The sequence below is a fragment of the Podarcis vaucheri genome (genome assembly GCF_965113315.1).
Source record: "Podarcis vaucheri genome assembly, chromosome: 3".
In the NCBI taxonomy this organism is placed as follows: domain Eukaryota; kingdom Metazoa; phylum Chordata; class Lepidosauria; order Squamata; family Lacertidae; genus Podarcis; species Podarcis vaucheri.
This window is the reverse complement of record NC_138761.1, coordinates 13,423,210-13,442,964: the sequence shown is the minus strand read 5'-3', so window position 1 is coordinate 13,442,964 and position 19,755 is coordinate 13,423,210. Positions and strand designations below refer to the sequence as shown.

Below are 19,755 nucleotides of genomic sequence, written 5' to 3'. Positions count from 1 at the left end.
AAAGAACCCTGAGAATTGCAGTTTGCCCCTCACGGCGCTACAATTCCCAGCACCCTTAAGAAACTATGTTTCCCAGGATCGGGGCAAGGAATGTGCTCTAAATCTATGGTGCCCAGGCGGCCTAGGTCCGATGCAGTTTGCAACACAACCCTCTGTAGGGCTACTCAAAAGCAAGCCCCCATTGAATAATTCCACGGGACTTACTCCCAGCAGGGCAGGATTGCAGCCCTTATCTAGGAATATCTCCATCCTAGTCACACTTAGTAACTGAGATCCGGTCACGAGGTGCGGGACTTACTTCCGAGTAAATGCGCAGGAGATTGTCCCTGGCTCTCCCGGCTTTAAAGCATGAACAGGTACCTAACCATCCGACGGCCAGCGGGGCAATTCTGATTGGCCAAGGGGAGCGCGCGCCGCCTACATTCCTCCCTCCGCGTTCTGTCCCCGCCTTTCTCCGGGCTGCGGTCGCCTAGCAACCATCCGGCATCAAAGCATCAAAACGCGGCGCTGCCTCTGAAGTCTCCCTGTCGCGGCGTCCGAAGCTGCGCGCCCTCCCACGCCCCTCTCCCCCTTCTCTCCCCCTTGGGTGCCAGGCCAGCACCATGTTGTACGAGATCCTGGAGATGGGGCGGCGGAAAAAGGCCCCCCCGAGCTACATGTAAGTTGCTGCAGCATCTCTTGCCAGCGGGCTCTGCGGGAGTTGGCTTTGCAGAGGCAGCCCCCCTTCCTTCCCCCAGGAGGGTGCCAGGGCTGGTTTGGAGAAACCCTGTATGAAGGGTGCCGGATTTACGTACTGTATAAGCTAAACAAGCTATAGCTTAGGGCACCACGCTCTTGCCCCCCCAATTCACTATTAATATACTTCTTAATTGTATTTCAGCTCAACAATCACTTTGATAAAATACATATTTTGTTATGTGCAAATGGCTTTAGATACCTGTTAGGTCCATTAATATAGCATATACAGTGGTACCTCCGTTCCGGAGCCCCGTTCACATCCTGAATGCAACGGTGCGTGCGCGGGTCACATTTTGCCACTTCCGCGCATGAGTGTGATGTTATTTTGAGCGTCTGCGCATGCGCAAGCAGCGAAACCCGGAAGTAACATGCTCTGTTACTTCCAGGTTGCCGCAGAGCGCAACTTGAACGTGCTCAAACCGAAGCACATTTAACCCGAGGTATGACTGTAAAAGGTAAAGGGACCCCTGACCATTAGGTCCAGTTGTGGCCGACTCTGGGGTTGCGGCGCTCATCTCGCTTTATTGGCTGAGGGAGCCGGCGTACAGCTTCCGGGTCATGTGGCCAGCATGACTAAGCTGCTTCTGGCGAACGGAAACACCGTTTACCTTCCCACTTTGACGTGCTTTCGAACTGCTAGGTTGGCAGGAGCTGGGACCGAACAACAGGAGCTCACCCCATTGCGGGGATTCGAACCGCTGGCCTTCTGATCAGCAAGCCCTAAGCTCTGTGGTTTAACCCACAGCACCACCCACGTCCCTACTCAGCACAAAAAAACAGTGGCAATTTGTTGTTGACAAGAAATACAAGACAAACTAGAAGACACCCAAATGCCCTGGTTAACACAACACCAACTACATGCCCTCTTAAACAACCCAATAGTAAAATCAGCAGCAACTAGGCCCCTGACAACCTTCGAGGTGCTTTCAAATTGCTAGGTTGGCAGGAGCAGGGACTGAGCAACGGGAGCTCACCCCATCGCGGGCATTTGAACCGCCGACCTTCTGATTGGCAAGTCCTAGGCTCTGTGGTTAACCAAACTCACAAAATGTATTAAACCTCCATCAGGTGATGCCGATTTCATAAAACCATTTATATTTTTCTTACTAAAACGAACGAACAAACAAACAAACAAATGCATACCTCCCACTTGCCCCCAAAGCTTTCCAGTACATAAAATAAAAACAAACCCTTCTAGTTCGTAAGCTAGAACAGATGCACTCGGTTATTTGAGACCAATTTTCTTCGCTCACAAGAGCTATGAAAAATGATGCAGCTATCTAACCCTTGGTATTGTCCACCCAGGCAGCTGTTCCCAAACGAACAGCGTGTCATGATAGGCAACTGTCAAAAGGCCGCTGCTGGCCACTCAAACTCCCTGCTCGCAGTGAGTGATGCTCTTCTGTCCCAGAGCATGTCTTTGCATCAGCTGTGATTGGATAATCCAGTCACATCTGGTGCAGAGGTGCAGCAGAATTACTTGTCATCAGCAGGGGCTGCCTGTTTCATCTCTCCATGAGTCCCTCCTCTTAATATTTCCAAAGAGGCATGCCTGGGTTGGCATCAGGGGTCAGGGATAATTCTTCTCTTCTTGCCATCTCTACCTGTTCTTCTCTTCCTCTGGCCGAGAGGACAGGTAACACGGGCAAGGAAAAGAAATAGCAGCTGCTTCTGGCTCTTCAGGGAGAGGGCACTTAGAACTGCATGCAGAAAGGCTGAAGTCATTGCTTTTGTGACTTGGGACAAGCTTCTTGCCCCGTGACCCCCGAAAACAAAGGGATGAATGAAAACTGGGGCTTTCCTCTTTCTTGCCTGGACAAATGCCCCTCTCTATCCTCACATAGCAGCAGAACCTGCCTACCCATGAGGCAAGAGGTCCACCAGGGCAGCAGATCCCAATGTCCTGATGTTCTTGATGTAGATGTTCCTGATATTCTTCTTCTTTGGCGATCACTCGTAGCTGAGTAAGATCGTCTTCCATAAATTCGGTTTTAACAGTAAGTCCATAAGTGATTGTGGAGGCCAATTCTGGATCCACATGTCCTTCCACAATGGGGACTTAGGTTTCCGGGTGGGGGTTGATCATGGTGTGGATTTGCCAAACATGCCTTCCTCTTGGCACGTTTCTCCCTTACATCCTGAGTTTGAGCGTCTTCAAAGTCCATGACACCTTTGGTAAAGGCTGTTCTCCAATTGGAGCACTCGCAGGCCAGTGTTTCCCAGTTGCCGGTGCGTATGCTACATTTTTTTAGATTTGCCTTGAGAGAGTCTTTGAACCTCTTTTGTTGACCATCAGCATTACGCTTTCCATTTTTAAGTTCAGATTAGAGTAGTTGTTTTGGAAGATGATCATCAGGCATCCGCACAACATGACCAGTACAATGAAGTTGATGTTGAAGAATAATTGCTTTGACACTGGTGATATAGATCTCCCCTCACCCCTTCTTCCCTGGCAGGGAGAGGGGACTCCAATCTGGGGTCCACCTCAGGTGCCAAAATGTCTTGGGCCAGCTTTGACTGAAAGTCTGTTCTATCCATTTAGAAGAGTCCAGAAACCCCGAAGTAGAAAACAGTCGTGCGAATGCACACACACATGCCAAAACACATGGCATATATAGATAGATCTAGCAATACGTTCAATATCTTGAGAGCTTATTGACCTTGAATGGTGCTTGAAAACTGCCTTGTAGTAGGGCCCTTTGGAGACGACATCACTAAGTGCCTATAAAATGCAGGCCAGGGAGCAGTGGAGTGGGAAAGAGGTGGGGTTTTTCAGCTGAGAAGCAGGCACCAGGAGAAGATATGGACCATTATTCGAGGATGCTATCAGGGGTGAGGAGGAAAAACCCATTAGAGACAAGGTGATGGAGATGCTGAGTCGACCCTCCAGTGTCAGAGCTCAAAGGGAGATGGGTGTCTTTGGCTTGACTTCCCAGCAAGCCGTTAATAAATCTGGGAGGAAGGGCTGTTGCTGTTGGAGGGGAAGGGTGAGGAACAGGAATGCGAAGCCTGGCAAGGTGGAATGTTGAGTGGGGACAGGCTCGCCCATTAATTTTAGAATGAGCCCTTCCTGAACAGCCGCTTATCGAGAACGAGGTATTTCAGACACCCAGTTGCTGGAAGGCCGCAGACAAGGCACGGCAGACTCGGAGCAGGAAAGAGCGCAGGAGCTAAGGGTGTGTTCTTATTTCTGTCTTGGAGCCCAGTAAAGTGCTCCTTCCCCCTGCCTGCTACATGCACTTCACATCGGTTCACATCTGTATGGCTTCGTTTCTGATTGCATACACCAAAATCAACAATAAATTTACAGCAGCGAAACAAACGTTAAACGCATCGCAAATCGGTAGATCAGATTTCTGAAACCTAGACAGCATCTTAAAAAGCAGAGACATCCCCTTGCCAACGAAGGTCCATATAGTTAAAGCTATGGTTTTCCCAGTAGTGATGTATAGAAGTGAGAGCTGGACCATAAAGAAGGCTGATCGCCGAAGAATGGATGCTTTTGAATTCTGGTGCTGGAGGAAACTCTTGAGAGTCCCATGGACTGCAAGAAAGACCAAACCGATCCATTCTGAAGGAAATCAGCCCTAGGTGCTCACTGGAAGGACAGATCCTGAAGCTGAGGCTCCAATACTTTGGCACCTCATGAGAAGAGAAGGCGCCCTGGAAAAGACCCTGATGTTGGGAAAGATGGAGGGCACAAGGAGAAGGGAATGACAGAGGACAAGATGGTAGGACAGTGTTCTGGAAGCTACCAGCATGAGTTTGACCAAACTGCGGGAGGCAGTGGAAGACAGGAGTGCCTGGCGTGCTCTGGTCCATGGGGTCATGAAGAGTCGGACATGACTAAACGACTAAACAACAACAACATAGCTGGATCACCCTTCGGGGAAAGCCTGAGTGGACAGGTGACTTTTCAGTAGGAACCTTAATGCTGATACTGGATGCCAATATATACACCAATTAACACACGAAACGTTGTTTTCCTTGCTTGCTAGCTATGCTATGTTACCGAACTCCCATTACATTTCCCACCTACTCTGTTTTATTTCCGTTTTACCTCGCCCATATTGCTCAAATACATATTGCATTTGTTGTTGCAATTATATTGTGATGGAGAGGCATTTTTACTAAATATCCATGCACTTTAAAAAAAACGCCTGCTGTTTTAACTTGAGGGAGATATCCACACTTTAGAGCTTCAGAAGTGGTTTTTATGTGTGTGTTTTTAAAACCAGCGTCATTTCCAGGGTAGTAAATGCTGTCCTGCTTTCTCATATTTTTTTCAGCCCAGATTCCTACAGAGTACTTAACCTTGAGTTCCCAGAAAGGAATAAGGTGCTAGCTAAAACCGAAGAGGAACATACGCCAAAGAAACAGCAGTATATACTGGAGTGCCGTAATAACCCTCAGCCGATACACGCAAAATGCATAAAGCTCAACACCAAGTTTTTAAATGTACTGTATATGGACACAGACAGCGCAAAATCAAAGGAGGTGAGGATGGCTTAGTGAAAGTGAGATCATGGTCCAGTTTTGCCACAGTGCTAAACCCAGACTGGGGAATCTTAGGCCTGAGGGCCAAATGTAGCCCTCTTGGTTTCTCGGTCTGGCCCTCAGGACTCTCCCCAGGCCACAACCCTCACTGGTCCTGCCCTGTACCCTCAAATATGTTTTGCCTGGTCCTGCCCTGTACCCTCAAATATGTTTTGCCTGGTCCTGCCCTGCACCCTCAAATATGTTTTGCCTGGTCCTGCCCTGCACCCTCAAATATTTTTAACAACAACAACAATAATAATAATTTTTTATTTATACCCCGCCCATCTGGCTGAGTTTCCCCAGCCACTCTGGGCAGCTTCCAATCGAGTGTTAAAAACAATACAGCATTAAATATTAAAAACTTCCCTAAACAGAGCTGCCTTCAGATGTCTTTTAAAGAGAAGATAGCTACTTATTTCCTTCACATCTGAAGGGAGGGCATTGCACAGGGCGGGCACCACTACCGAGAAGGCCCTCTGTCTGGTTCCCTGTAACTTGGCTTCTCGCAGTGAGGGAACCGCCAGAAGGCCCTCGGCGCTGGATCTCAGCGTCCGGGCAGAACGATGGGGGTGGAGACGCTCCTTCAGGTATACTGGGCCGAGGCCATTTAGGGTTTTAAAGGTCAGCACCAGCACTTTGAATTGTGCTCGGAAACGTACTGGGAGCCAATGCAGATCTCTCAGGACTGGTGCTATGTGGTCTCGGCGGCCGCTCCCAGTCACCAGTCTAGCTTCCCCATTCTGGATTAATTGCGGTTTCCAGGTCACCTTTAAAGGTATCCCCACATAGAGCGCATTGCAGTAGTCCAAGCGGGAGATAACTAGAGCATGCACCACTCTGGCAAGACAGTCCAGTTTTTGTGTACAAGAACCACAAATTTCTGCAGGAAGGTAACTGGCACATCCATTTGCTTTTAGAGCCGCCTGCCATTGCTATGCGGCCCCTGGAAGCTTGCCCATGAGGCAAAGTGACCCTTGGTCTGAAGAAGGTTCCCCACCGATGCAGCAAAGCATGGTTTCATCAGAAAGGGCGGGGGGAGAATTTTGGGAATTATAGGAGCAGAACTACCTAAATTCAGTGGCGTAGCGTGGGGGGTGCAGGGGGGGCGGCCGCACCGGGCGCAACATTTGGGGGTTAGGGGGCGCAAATCCACGGGTTAGGGGGTGCAAATTACTTGCCTTGCCCCGGGTGCTGACAACCCACGCTACGCCACTGCCTAAATTGTATAGAAATTTATTTATGTGTGCTACTACAGCAGCAAGAATGCTACTTGCACAAAAGTGAAAAGGAGCAGAAGTCCCAGTAAAGGAAGAATGGATACAAAAACTTATGGAATATGCAGAAATGGCGAAACTTACCGGAAGAATAAGAAATAAAGATAGCAAGCTTTTTATAATAGAATGGAAATGGTTTATTGACTATTTACAGATAAACTGTAAACAGATAAAACATTAGCAGGATTATTGTAATAACCTGCAGTTTCACAAGAGCATATATTTACAGTAGATAATGAAAGAAGCAAGTTAAATGTATATGCAGAAGATATTAAAAAACATACATTTAAGGAACCGCAGAAAGAGGGGGGGAGGAAGTCAAATTTTGAAATGTTAAATTGATTGTAAAATTAATGAACTGTATAAACTTGGAAAGTATAAATAATGGCAATTCTATAGGCTAGTTGTTGACAAATTAATTTATGTTCCCTAAAAAAGGAACATTGGTGGCCAAGCAGCGAGCCCTTTGTTGTGCCGTGCCCTAAACCGCCTTACGACAAGCAGAGCACTCAAAGAAGTCATTTCCAGAAGCCAGCCTGTAGATTGATTCGGCCCCTTAAGTTCGACAATAAGCGGCAACCTTCGCGTGGAATAGGTAAGACTTTTAAGGGAAACCTTCCCTTCCCTTCTTTCTTTCCACCAAAACTAGACAAGTTAAAATATAACGGTGGTTCAGCTTCTGCTTCTACAAAAGCATTGTTTAATAATAATAATAATAATAATAATAATAATAATAATAATTTATTATTTATACCCCGCCCATCTGGCTGGGCCTCCCCAGCCACTCTGGGCGGCTTCCATAAAAACCAAAAATACAGTAAAATATCGCACGTTAAAAACTTCCCTGAACAGGGCTGCCTTAAGATGTCTCCTGAATGTCAGGTAGTTGTTTATCGCTTTGACATCTGGTGGGAGGGCGTTCCACAGGGCGGGCGCCACTACCGAGAAGGCCCTCTGCCTGGTTCCCTGTAGCTTTGCTTCTCGCAATGAGGGAACCGCCAGAAGGCCCTCGGCGCTGGACCTCAGTGTCTGGGCAGAACGATGGGGCTGGAGACGCTCCTTCAGGTACACTGGGCCGAGGCCGTTTAGGGCTTTAAAGGTCAGCACCAACACTTTGAATTGTGCTCGGAAACGGACTGGGAGCCAATGTAGGTCTTTCAAGACCGGTGTTATATGGTCTCGGCGGCCGCTCCCAGTCACCAGTCTAGCTGCCGCATTCTGGATTAGTTGTAGTTTCCGAGTCACCTTCAAAGGTAGCCCCACGTAGAGTGCATTGCAGTAATCCAAGCGGGAGATAACCAGAGCATGCACCACTCTGGCGAGACAGTCCGCAGGCAGATAGGGTCTCAGCCTACGTACCAGATGGAGCTGGTAAACAGCTGCCCTGGACACAGATTTGACCTGTGCCTCCATGGACAGCTGTGAGTCCAAAATGACTCCCAGGCTGCGCACCTGGTCCTTCAGGGGCTCAGTTACCCCATTCAGGACCAGGGAATCCTCCACACCTGCCCGCCTCCTGTCCCCCCAAAACAGCACTTCTGTCTTGTCAGGATTCAACCTCAATCTGTTAGCCGCCATCCATCCTCCAACCGCCTCCAGACACTCACGCAGGACCTTCACCGCCTTCACTGGTTCTGATTTAAAAGAGAGGTAGAGCTGGGTATCATCCGCATACTGATGAACACCCAGCCCAAACCTCCTGATGTTCTCTCCCAGCGGCTGCATGTAAATGTTGAAAAGCATGGGGGAGAGGACAGAACCCTGAGGCACCCCACAAGTGAGAGCCCAGGGGTCTGAACACTCATCCCTCACCACCACTTTCTGAACACGGCCCAGGAGGAAGGAGCAGAACCACTGTATAACAGTGCCCCCAGCTCCCAGCCCCTCAAGACGGTCCAGGAGGATGCTATGGTTGATGGTATCAAACGCCGCTGAGAGATCCAGCAGAACTAGGAAACAGCTCTCACCTTTGTCCCTAGCCCACCGGAGATCATCAACCAGTGCGACCAAGGCAGTTTCAGTCCCATGATGAGGCCTGAATCCCGACTGGAAGGGATCCAAATGGTCCGCTTCTTCCAGGCGTGCCTGGAGTTGTTCGGCAACCGCTCGCTCAATCACCTTGCCCAGGAATGGAAGATTTGAGACTGGGTGATAGTTGGCCATCATGGTCGCATCTAAAGATAGTTTTTTAAGAAGCAGTTTAATAACCGCCTCTTTTAGCGGGTCTGGGAAGGCTCCCTCACGGAGGGAAGCATTCACCACCCCACGAAGCCCATCGCCCAGTCCTTCCCGGCTAGCTTTTATAAGCCAGGATGGGCAAGGATCCAGGAGACAGGTGGTTGGTTTCACTCGTCCAAGCAGCCTGTCCATATCCTCAGAGGTAACAGATTGGAATTGATCCCACTCAACTTGACTAGACAGAACTCTAGCACTCTCCCGCCCCGGCGCCTCAGCTTCAGGATCTGTCCTTCCACTGAGCACTCAGGGCTGATTTCCTTAAGAATGGATAGGTTTGATCTTCTTGCAGTCCATGGGACTCTCAAGAGTCTCCTCCAACACCATAATTCAAAAGCATCAATTCTTTGGCGAAAAATTATTCTTTCAATAATCAATTCTTCAGTGAAAGCATTATTCTTTATTAAATCTGTGTTCCGCCCTTCATTGCCAAGATGACAGGGTGGTTCGCAATATAAAAAATACAAAATGAGATCGCAAAATCCACGATGAAACAAAAGCGAGCCAATAACCCCTCTCCCATGAACACAGTTCAAAGGCCATAGAATGTCCTGGGAATGATTGCAGGTTCTGGGTTGGTTCAGTTGCGGAGAGGTGGTCTCTATCAGTTTGGCTGATGTGATGTGGTCAAAACTATGACCTGTTGCATGCACAAGTGTAGTTGGAACAGAAAACAGCCAACAGATGTCAAGTTGAAATATACTCAGAGTCGCAAAGTGATTTCATGCTCTTTATTCAGCTCATAGTGGTGAGGAGGAATGAATGAAAGTCCCCTCACAGTATCTGCTTTATATACATTATTTACACAATGGGCTGCACATGATTGGCTAATTCCGGAATTCTACTGTAAGCCAATCAGGTTGTGGATTCACTTCTATCTGGAGCAGGATTGGGTGGTTCCTGCCAACCAATCATACTGCTGCATTGTTCTAGGACCAATCAGACTGCTGCATTTTGGATCCTATTGTTCTAGGACGAATCAGACTGCTGCAGTTTGGATCCTATTCAACTCAGTACATAACACAAGTGTTGCTTGACGGAAACAGAGATTGCTGCAGTAGTACATTTGCTTACAAAATCAGGCTCCCTCGTGGCTGCTGCTGAACTGTTATTGAACCTTTTGCCACCTTCAGGCGGACCACATGCTCCGCCATTGAGTGATGGCTCCAAAATCTGGGCACATTTCGCTGACCTAACATGTATTGATTCCTAATTCTCAGCTTCAACCACCTCCTGTGAATTCTGGTTTCAAGCTGATTCGTGTGGTGGTGTAACACAGCAGAGGCAGATTTGCAGGAGGGCGATCGTTTTGCCCACACTGGGTGCTGAGCCGAGAGGCCACCACGGGAGGTGCCACAACAATTACGAGCAATGGGAGGCGAGAGGTGTGGTGGGAGCACCAAATTTTGGTGTTGGCTTTGTTCCCCGTAATCTGCACACACGTCCCATCGTCAGCTCTGTGTACAGTGCTGCAGAAGTCTGCAGCCAGAGAGATGGTAGCAGAAATGAGTTTCTACACCCTAGGCAACAACGATCCTATTCCAGTGCCTTAAACTCTTCCATTCTCAATCTCCACTTAAATCACCTTCTCCTGATCATACAAGCAATAGGCACCTTTCAGTTCAGTTCGATTGATGAAACACAAAGAACAGTAGCTCCCAGTTTGGGGGCTTTCTGTCCCATCCCCCCCCCCCAATCAGGCTGCAATGTTAGCTTTCAGGTCTTTCCTTGTCCTTAGATCTTGGATCAGAGTCTTTATGGCAGTATTAATTTAAGCAAGTTCTGCTGACTTTGGCGATTCAGTCTGCAGAAGCCATCACTTGTAGCCTTCGTTTCCCATTGATTGGCAAAACCCTTTTTTAAAAAAAAAATGATGTAAGGTACTGTATTTACTCGAATGTAATGTGCACCTTTTTTGGCCAAATTACACCGCAAAAATTAGAGTGCACATTAGATTTGGCGGCACATTTACATTCTCCAGCAAATGCTTTTTTGGTTTCAAGGTCTTGAAAATTGAGGTGTGTATTAGATCTGATGGGGCATTGTTGTTGTTGTTGTTGTTTAGTCATTTAGTCGTGTCTGACTGTTTGTAACCCCATGGACCAGAGCACGCCAGGCACTCCTGTCTTCTACTGCCTCCTGCAGTTTGGTCAAACGCATGCTGGTAGCTTTGAGAACACTGTCCAGCCTTCTCATTCTCTTTTGTCCCCTTCTCCTTGTGTCCTCCATCTTTCCCAACATCAGGGTCTTTTCCAGGGAGTCTTCTCTTCTGATGAGGTGGACAAAGTATTGGAGCCTCAGGTTCAGGATCTGTCCTTCCAGTGAGCACACAGGGCTGATTTCCTTCAGAATGGATAGGTTTTGTAATGTGTATGGGTTGCTCGTGCGTAAGTTGCCGCCTCTCCAGGCTTTGTTGCCTTGCTAAACCTTTAGTCTGGGCAGCCCTTCACTTCGTGGCTGCCTCAGTCGCTAGCAGAATCCGTCAGTGGGTGTTTCTTAAATCTTTTCCAACATAAAAGTTGTTTGACACCCAGTCTCCTCCTACTCTCTCTGCGCGGAAGTCTTCTGCACAGGGTGGGCGTGGGTAGCGGAGGACCCGTGCTCTCCCCGCTGGTGTCCGGTGAAGAGTCCTGGAGCCCTCTCGCCGATTCCCCCATCAGCCCCTCTATATCCCTGGTGTTGCGCTGATTTGCTTCCCCATCTGCGGAGCTGCCTCTCTCCCTGCTGGGCCCTTCTCCAGCATCATTTGAGAGCCTTCCCTCCGCCTCTAGCTCTGATGTCAGTTCCCTGACAGGTTTGATCTTCTTGCAGTCCATGGGACTCTCAAGAGTTTCCTCCAGCACCATAATTCAAGAGCATCAATTCTTTGGCGATCAGCCTTCTTTATGGTCCAGCTCTCACTTCCCTACATCACTACTGGGAAAACCATAGCTTTAACTATACGGACCTTTGTTGGCAAGGTGATGTCTCTGCTTTTTAAGATGGGGCATTAGATTCATATAAACACGGTATTTCCTTCTGCTTCTCCTCCCAGGAGAACCTTCGGTTCTGCCTTTAGTCAACTTCTCCACAATAATTCAGCCCCACAATAGCTATCCAGCTTGTCTGCGAACGATGATGGATGGCTGAGCTATAGCAAGCAGCACATAGCCAGAGCATGACAACTCCAGTCACACTTCCATGTTTACAAGGGCGGTGGGGAGGATAGCTTCCATATGTGAGCGTGTTTGTTGGACTGCCAACATGGAGCAAGCTGTTTGTCTGGATTTGGGCTGGTGCTCTTCAAGGCAAGGGGACAGCGTCTCAGCAGAGATGCCGGGCTTGGCAGAACTGGTCCCTAAAAGGCTATATGCACACACAAAGAAATATTCTGCAGAAATCCATCGTGGCTCCTGCAAGCCAGATTTCTCATAGAAGCTGGAGACAATGCTTTGAATGTGTAGGTCAGCATTTGGGCTTTGCATTCTTTGAAACAACCGATAGCTAACCTTTCCCTGGGCATTAGTGTAGCTTCGCAGGGGCTGAAAAGGACATCCTGGGTCACCAAGCCGAACGTGAATGCATTGTAGCCGGATTTGCTAGTCCGGCTCTTAAGCCACTCCTGACAGTTGTTTATCTAGCCTCGCTTTGACCTACTGAGCCACAAAAGAAACTGTGTCTGTGGACCAGTTCTGAATGGTGGAGACTTTTTTTTCAGGCTTCTAGCCAGAAATGCTGTGATGCAGGCAGTGGCGTAGCGTGGGTTGTCAGCACCCGGGGCAAGGCAAGTAATTTGCGCCCCCTAACCCGTGGATTTGCGCCCCTAACCCGTGGATTTGCGCCCCCTAACCCTAACCCCCAGATGTTGCGCCCGGTGCGGCCGGCCCCCCCCTGCACCCCCCCACGCTACGCCACTGGATGCAGGGAGCCTTCAGATGCGTGTTGTGAGGGTGTTGTATAATGTGGAACAACAGAAGCCTCAACAAGTTATCTAACAGGTTATCTCCCATTGCAGTTATCTAATATCGCAGAAATTCAGTAAGATGAAGCCTTACCATTTCTTAAATGTTGTTGTTTAATAAAATACATCAGCCCTACTGAACTGATTGTTCAGAGCCCAGCTCCGAGGGCCTTCTAGCAGTTCCATCACTGCTGGAAGTGAAATTACAGGGACCCAGGCAGAGGGCCTTCTCGGTAGTGGCACCTGCCATGTGGAACGTCCTCCCATCAGATGTCAAGGAGATAAAGACTACACAACTTTTAGAAGGCATCTGAAGGCAGCCCTGTATCAGGAAGTTTTTAATGTTTGCCGTTTTATTATATTTTTATATGTGCTGGACGCCTCCCAGAGTGGCTGGGGCAACCTGACCAGATGGGTGGGGTATAAGTAATAAATATTATTATTATTATTATTATTATTATTATTATTCACCTGGGACAGATCAGGAAAGTGGTGTAGCTCAGGGGTAGAGCATCTGTTTTGCATACAGAAGGTCCCAGGTTCAATCCCTGCCAACTCTATGTAGGGCTTGGAGAGAACCCTTCTCTGAAACCCTGTTGAGATGCTACCATTCCGTGTAGACTAGGGATTCTCAACATGTGGGTCCCCAGATGCTGTTGGACTACAACTCCCACAATCCCTGAGCTCTGGCCTTGCTAGCTAGGGGTGATGGAAGTTGTAGTTCAACAACATCTGGGGACCCACAGGTTGAGAAAGGCTGGTGTAGACAATACTAAGCTTGATGAACCAGTGTGTGCTGGTCCCGAGGGATAACCGTGAGGCCGCTCCGTGGTCAAAGGTGCAACGTGGAGGCAGTCCGTAGTAGCTGAAGCTGGGTGTAGGGCAGGGAGTCGGGTGAAGTCAGGAGCTCCGGCAGAGAAGCAGGATAGGGTGCAGACAGGAACAGGCTACCGACAACGTTGCTCCCACAACTTGGGACTGGGGCTGGCTGGCTTTTATCTGCCCTGAGGCATAGGGCGGCCCCGGTCCACAGGTGACTCGCCTCTCCTGGCCTGGAGGCGAGCACTCCTCCTGTGGGAACTTAGTTCCCTCCGCCTCTCTGCCCTGAGCCTCTGCAGCTCAGGAGAGGCTGGAGGGTTACCGGACCCAGAGGCAAGCTCCGCTTCCTCTGACAGGGCTGAGAGTAGAGCACCTGCAGGCAATGGGTCCTCCATCACCTCAGGAGCCAGAGCAGACTCAGCTGGTGCCTGCACCTGAGGACCCAGCACAGGTGAGGACCCTTCAGGCTCAAGCCCCAGCCCCGGCTCAGCTGGTTCTGGAGGCGGGGACTCCTGTGCAGGCTGGGATTCCTCAGGTTCAGCCTCCGAGTCCGAATCCCAGGCCATCACACAGTGGTCCAACTCACTATAAGGCAGATTCCTGTGTTCCTGTCTCCCGCACGCAATGTAGCCATGCAAACCGCCTGGAAGCAAGACTATACTGTGCATTTTCTGTCGCAGTTCCACTCGCAGCTCCTCCGTTGCCGGGCCGCCTTCCGAGAATTTTCCAAGAGCAGATCACTTTCAAATACGACTACAATGCCAGAGCCACTCCCTGCATCCCCTATCAAGGGAAGGTAAGGCCATGTGCATCCTGTGCTCTGGACGTTCAGCAGGAAGCCAGAAGGAAGTGTTTACCCCTAAGGCCTCCAGCACATTGTTCTGGGACTAGGGAATGTCACTGCGTGCATTGCAGTCACCGGCTTTGGGTATTTGCAAACGGCATGCCTGCTGTCAAACCAGCCCGGTGGCCTTAGAAAGACAGGGCAATGTCTTTTTTGCGACTTGGTTGCCTTACAAAAAAGATCCTGGGATGTTGTAGCAGAAGGCTAGAGATGGGCGGGTGCTGGTCTTGACCTTTAAAGCCCTTTGTGGCTTAGGGCCCTCATAATTACAGGACCACCTCTCCTGGTATGCCCTGCAGAGGACCTTAAGGTCCATGAATAATCTTAGTTTAGAGGTCCCGGGCCCTAAGGAAGTCAGATTATCCTCTACCAGGGCCAGGGCCTTTTCAGTGATGGCTCCGACCTGGTAGAATGCTCTATCCCATGAGACCAGGACCCTGCAGGATTTAACCTCCTTCCATCGGGCCTGTAGGACAGAGCTATTCCGCCTGGCCTTTAATTTGAATTCAGCCTGATCTTTTATTTCCCTTCTCTTCCCTCCCCTTCCCTTTTTATGAAGATAATCCACTCTGAGACTCCACAGCTAATTCTCCCCTGGCCTCCTCGCTGGCCCAAGTAGGACCAATTCAGCCAGCTAGCCCTGGGGATGATCTAATGCTTATTTCCCCTAAATTGATTTCTGAATTTTGAAATTTATTCTTATTCATGTTTTTATACTGTATTTTATTCTGCTTTTACAATTAAGTGTTTGAAATTTGTTGTTAGCTGCCCTGAGCCAGGTTTTTGAACTGGGAAGGGCAGGGTAGAAATAAAAATGTATTATTATTATTATTATTATTATTATTATTATTATTATTATTACCACTGTGATGTGAGGGACCAAGAACTTCCTACCACCCTCCACCTCAAAGACTAAATTCAGTGCAGGAGGAAGAGTTTTTTGTTGTTGTTAAACTTCCCCCTTCCCACATGCTGTGGTCCTGATGTAGTCCCGTTAAAGCCCTAAGCGGTCTCAGCCCAGTATACCTGAAGGAGCATCTCCACCCCCATCGTTCAGCCTGGACACTGAGATCCAGCGCCGAGGGCCTTGTGGCGGTTCCCTCATTGTGAGAAGCGAAGTTACAGGGAACCAGGCAGAGGGCCTTCTCGGTAGTGGCGCCCACCCTGTCAAGGAAATAAACAACTACCTGTCTTTCAGAAGGCATCTGAAGGCAGCCCTGTTTAGGGAAGTTTCTAACCTTTGATGTTTTATCGTGTTTTTAATATTCTGCTGGGAGCCACCCAAAGTGGCTGAGGAAACCCAGCCAGATGGATGGGGTATAAATAGTGAATTACTACTACTACTACTACTACTACTACTACTACTACTACTACTACTAAAATTGGAACCTTGTGTGTGTGGCACCTTAGTATTACCTGTTGATTCCTGCATTACAGGACGTTGGAGTAGATGATGATGATGATAATAATAATAAATAAAAATTTTATTTATACCCTGCCCTCCCCGGCCAGAGCTGGGCTCAGGGTGGCTAACACCAATAAAATCATAGTAAAAACATAATAGGGGGCAAAAACAGCAGCAGCAACAACAACATCAATTTAAAATACAGGTTAAGATGACTCTTGAGGTGTCTTCCAACACTACAGACATGGTTTGCTAAGCGTAAGAATTATTATCCCTCAGTATGCCTAGGGCTGAGGCTCCTCCAGTGTCCCAGCTACAGTGGTGCCTCGCAAGACGAAAAGAATCCGTTCTGTGATTCTCTTCGTCTAGCGGTTTTTTCGTCTTGCGAAGCAAGCCCATTGACGGATTAGCGGATTAGCGCTATTAGCGGCTTTTAGCGTCTTATCTGCTGATCGGATCAGCTGATAAGCGGCTTAGTGGCTTAGAAAAAGGGAGGTAAAAGGGAAAAAAACCAGCAGGAACTCGCAAGACATTGTCGTCTTGCGAAGCAAGCCCATAGGAAATTTGTTTTGCGAAGCACCTCCAAAACGGAAAACTCTTTCGTCTAGCGAGTTTTCCGTCTTGCGAGGCATTCGTCTTGCGGGGCACCACTGTACATCATTGCTGCAATTATGGTTGTAAGCCACCCCCAGGGAAGGTATGAAGTCCGATAAGAAATTAAACTTCCGCTGAGATTCTCTGAAGCAGGGGTTTGCAGAGCTGGAGATTGCCAAAGGGCTGGATCTAGACCTCCCCACGGCCAGGGCCACTCAATTTCAATATCTTCAGTCTAGTAGGAGCTGACTTTCAAAAAACTTATTTGGGATGTTAATTCCAGTGAAATTTTAATTTAGTAATTTGATTTTAGAGCAAACATTGCCTATTTGAAAAGCCACCCGGTTTCTGGTAATTTTGATTATTCCTTGGTATCTCCCAGTACCAAACTTTCTTTAATTTGGAGATACGTGAAAAATGACAGGCTGTCTTCTGCTTTTATCAAAAGATGCTGGTTTTAAAGTCCGCATTTTGTCATACCACAAATACCCATTCCATCCAGTCATGTCCTATTTCCAGGAACCACTCATTTCTCAGCTCCTTCATTCACATTAAACAACAGGCTGCAAAGTACAATTTTACGTTGGTAGGCCAATCCTCCCCTTTCCTTTGCATCTTGTACTACTTTAACACGTAGTGTTTTTTCCCTTGCCATAAAAATTTGATTTTTTTTATTTTGCCATTGTCTGAATGGTAAGTCATTAGCTATAACAGGCATTGTTTGGAACAAAAACATCATTCTGGGCAATATATTCACATTTTATCACAAAAAATCGACCCAGTAGAGACAATTTTAATTTCTCCCATCCTAGCATATCTTTTTAAATGTCCGTCCATGCCTTAACATAATTATTTTTGTCTGTTTGACTTTGTCTGTCAAGTGCTTCTTGTACTGAGTGGACTTCTAAGTTGGTAACCAAGAAATGGTTATGGGATGAATCAGGATTAACGCTGGAGAAGTAGGAACAGAGAGAGATTCCCACTGAATCAGGTTTCCAAATGGAGAACCTTGTTCTCGGAGACATGTTGCAACAAAACAGAGCCCTGTTTGTTTCCACTTTGGCTTGTTGTTGTCTCCCACCCCCGCTTTTATATATATATATAATCAAATTAATCCTATTCTTCTCATGCAACCCTTAATGGCCAAAGTCATTTGGCGAGTGCTCATAAATCTTTGGCCTGCATCAGCCAGGGGTTTGAAATTGTATCCATAGCAACCCGAGTGGCAAGAAATAAAATTTGACGGGGATAGGCGCTGCCCTGCGGAAAAGAAAATGCCAGTTTGCAAGAGCACCGTAGCCATTTTCAAATTTAAAAAAAGCAGAACTGGGTGGGGAGGGGCAGGAAAAGGGATGGCATTGGCAAGGTTTTGTCTCTTTCGTTTTCACCTGTTGCCTTCCCCCGTCCACCCACATCCTTGTTTTGCAAACCAGGCGAGTTGATGGCTCAGCTGTTCTGTTTGCTCCCAGCTATATCCCGGCCCCTGTTGGCCAGAGGAGAGGCCTGAGAGAGAGAGACCAGCCAGCACTTGAGCTAATAAATAAATTCAGCTCACAGCTGCATCTCCTCACCGCCGAAGTCCCCCTGCTTAACGTCAACCTTGTTTCCCTTTCCAGAAACGCGGCGCTTTTGTGTGGACGAAGATAAAACCGGAGAAGGGGGAGTCGGTTCCTGAGGGGACCAGAACCCAGCAGGGCGCTGGGGGACCGGAGATGCTGGAACAGCCAAAAGCAGAGAAAGGGGACTCAGCGGAAAGCTGCATGACCTCAGCCGGCCCCCGCCTGCCAGATTCCCCAGAGACACCCCCAGACTCCAACCTACGCTTATCAGAAGCAGATAGTGGCGCAGGAGCCAAAACAGATCCCGGAGCCCCGGAGAAAGGACAGGAGGAGGGTTCAGGGATTTCTCAGGCAGGGGAAGTGGATGTGAGCCATCCCTCTGGGGAGAAAAGGCCTCTCAGCCCACCAAAGACGGGCTACCTTGAGAAACAGAAGGAGGACCCCCCCATCCATGAAGCCACACAGTCCCCGGCAGAAATTCAGAAGGCCTAAGAGGTCCAAGCGCGGGGGTTGGCCTGGTGTAATTTCAGTAACGCCAAACACAAACTGACACCAGCAAACGGTCTGAGGCGACGCGCTCTCGCCTTTACATAACAACAGCTGCAGCCTGCTTTGATGCCTCTTGAAAATGAGAGTCCTATATTTATATATATATATATATAAAATCCTATGAATCTTTTATTATGGTTTCTCTCCACCATTGCAGTTAGGTTATTTCCCTACCCGCCCCCTCAAATCAAAATTATCTGGATTATCTGCTCTCCTGAATATCAAGAGCGACTAAGGACGCCGCTAATGAATAATGAGCAATTAATGTCAACAATTGTGTTGCTTTGCTTCCGACATTTTGACTCTTTGCAAGTGTTGGGTGGTGGCGTGTTTTGGGTTCCTGTCTGATACCTTTAAAGTGTGGCTTCTTGGCAGGAATGGCAAGCAGATCCTAGCAGTAAATTTTTTTGGATGTGTTGCGTTGTCATCCTGTGATGAGCAGAAGCCATTGTTATTTCTGTCGGAAACAGTGACAGAGGAGACAATGTCCATAAGAATGTAAGTTATGTTCCGTTGCTCAGCCCAGTCAGGAAGGACACGGTTACGACAACCTTCACTTTTTGCTGTAACAGTTTCCTGGAACGGATTTGTTCTCAAGGTCAGGGCTGCAGATCTGATTTAAAATCTGTATACAGGTTCCTCTTCACAGTACCCACAATGCTACACCTTGCATTTCACACTTTTAGCAATGAGCAGGGGTCAGCAAACTTTTTCAGCAGGGGGCCGGTCCACTGTCCCTCAGACCTTGTGGGGGGCCGGACTATATTTTGTAGGAAAAAATGAACAAATTCCTATGCCCCACAAATAACCCAGAGATGCATTTTAAATAAAAACACACATTCTACTCATGTAAAAACAGGCTGATTCCCGGACCGTCTGCAGGCAGGATTGAGAAGGCGATTGGGCCGCATCCGGCCCCTGGGCCTTAGTTTGCCTACCTATTCTTATGAGTGCCAGAATAAATGAAATGTGCATAATATCTCTGTTCTTCAGTGGAGATGAACTATTACCTATCCTTATTCAAAGATGCTTGCCATCTCCTTCCCATTTCCATTTCTTCTTTCTGCTCACTCAGAAAGTGCATATACTCATTCACAAAGAAAGAGATGTGCCATATACAGTGGTGCATCGCAAGACGAAAAGAATCCGTTCTGTGATTCTCTTCGTCTAGCGGTTTTTTCGTCTTGTGAAGCAAGCCCATTGACAGATTAGTGGATTAGCGCTATTAGCGCTATTAGCGGCTTTTAGCGGCTTATCTG

At 48.1% G+C, this 19,755-nt stretch overlaps 1 protein-coding gene across 1 annotated transcript; it reads left to right on the top strand.

The window, feature by feature from the left end:
- The first annotated feature begins 468 nt into the window (after window positions 1–468).
- Window positions 469–18,626, top strand: CIMIP6 (ciliary microtubule inner protein 6). The gene is made up of 5 exons (XM_082217870.1): window positions 469–658; window positions 5,028–5,235; window positions 6,990–7,146; window positions 14,226–14,341; window positions 18,005–18,626. Exons 1-5 carry the CDS (start codon window positions 603–605, stop codon window positions 18,437–18,439), a joined length of 972 nt encoding a protein of 323 aa, XP_082073996.1. The 5' UTR covers window positions 469–602; the 3' UTR covers window positions 18,440–18,626.
- The last annotated feature ends 1,129 nt before the right edge of the window (window positions 18,627–19,755 follow it).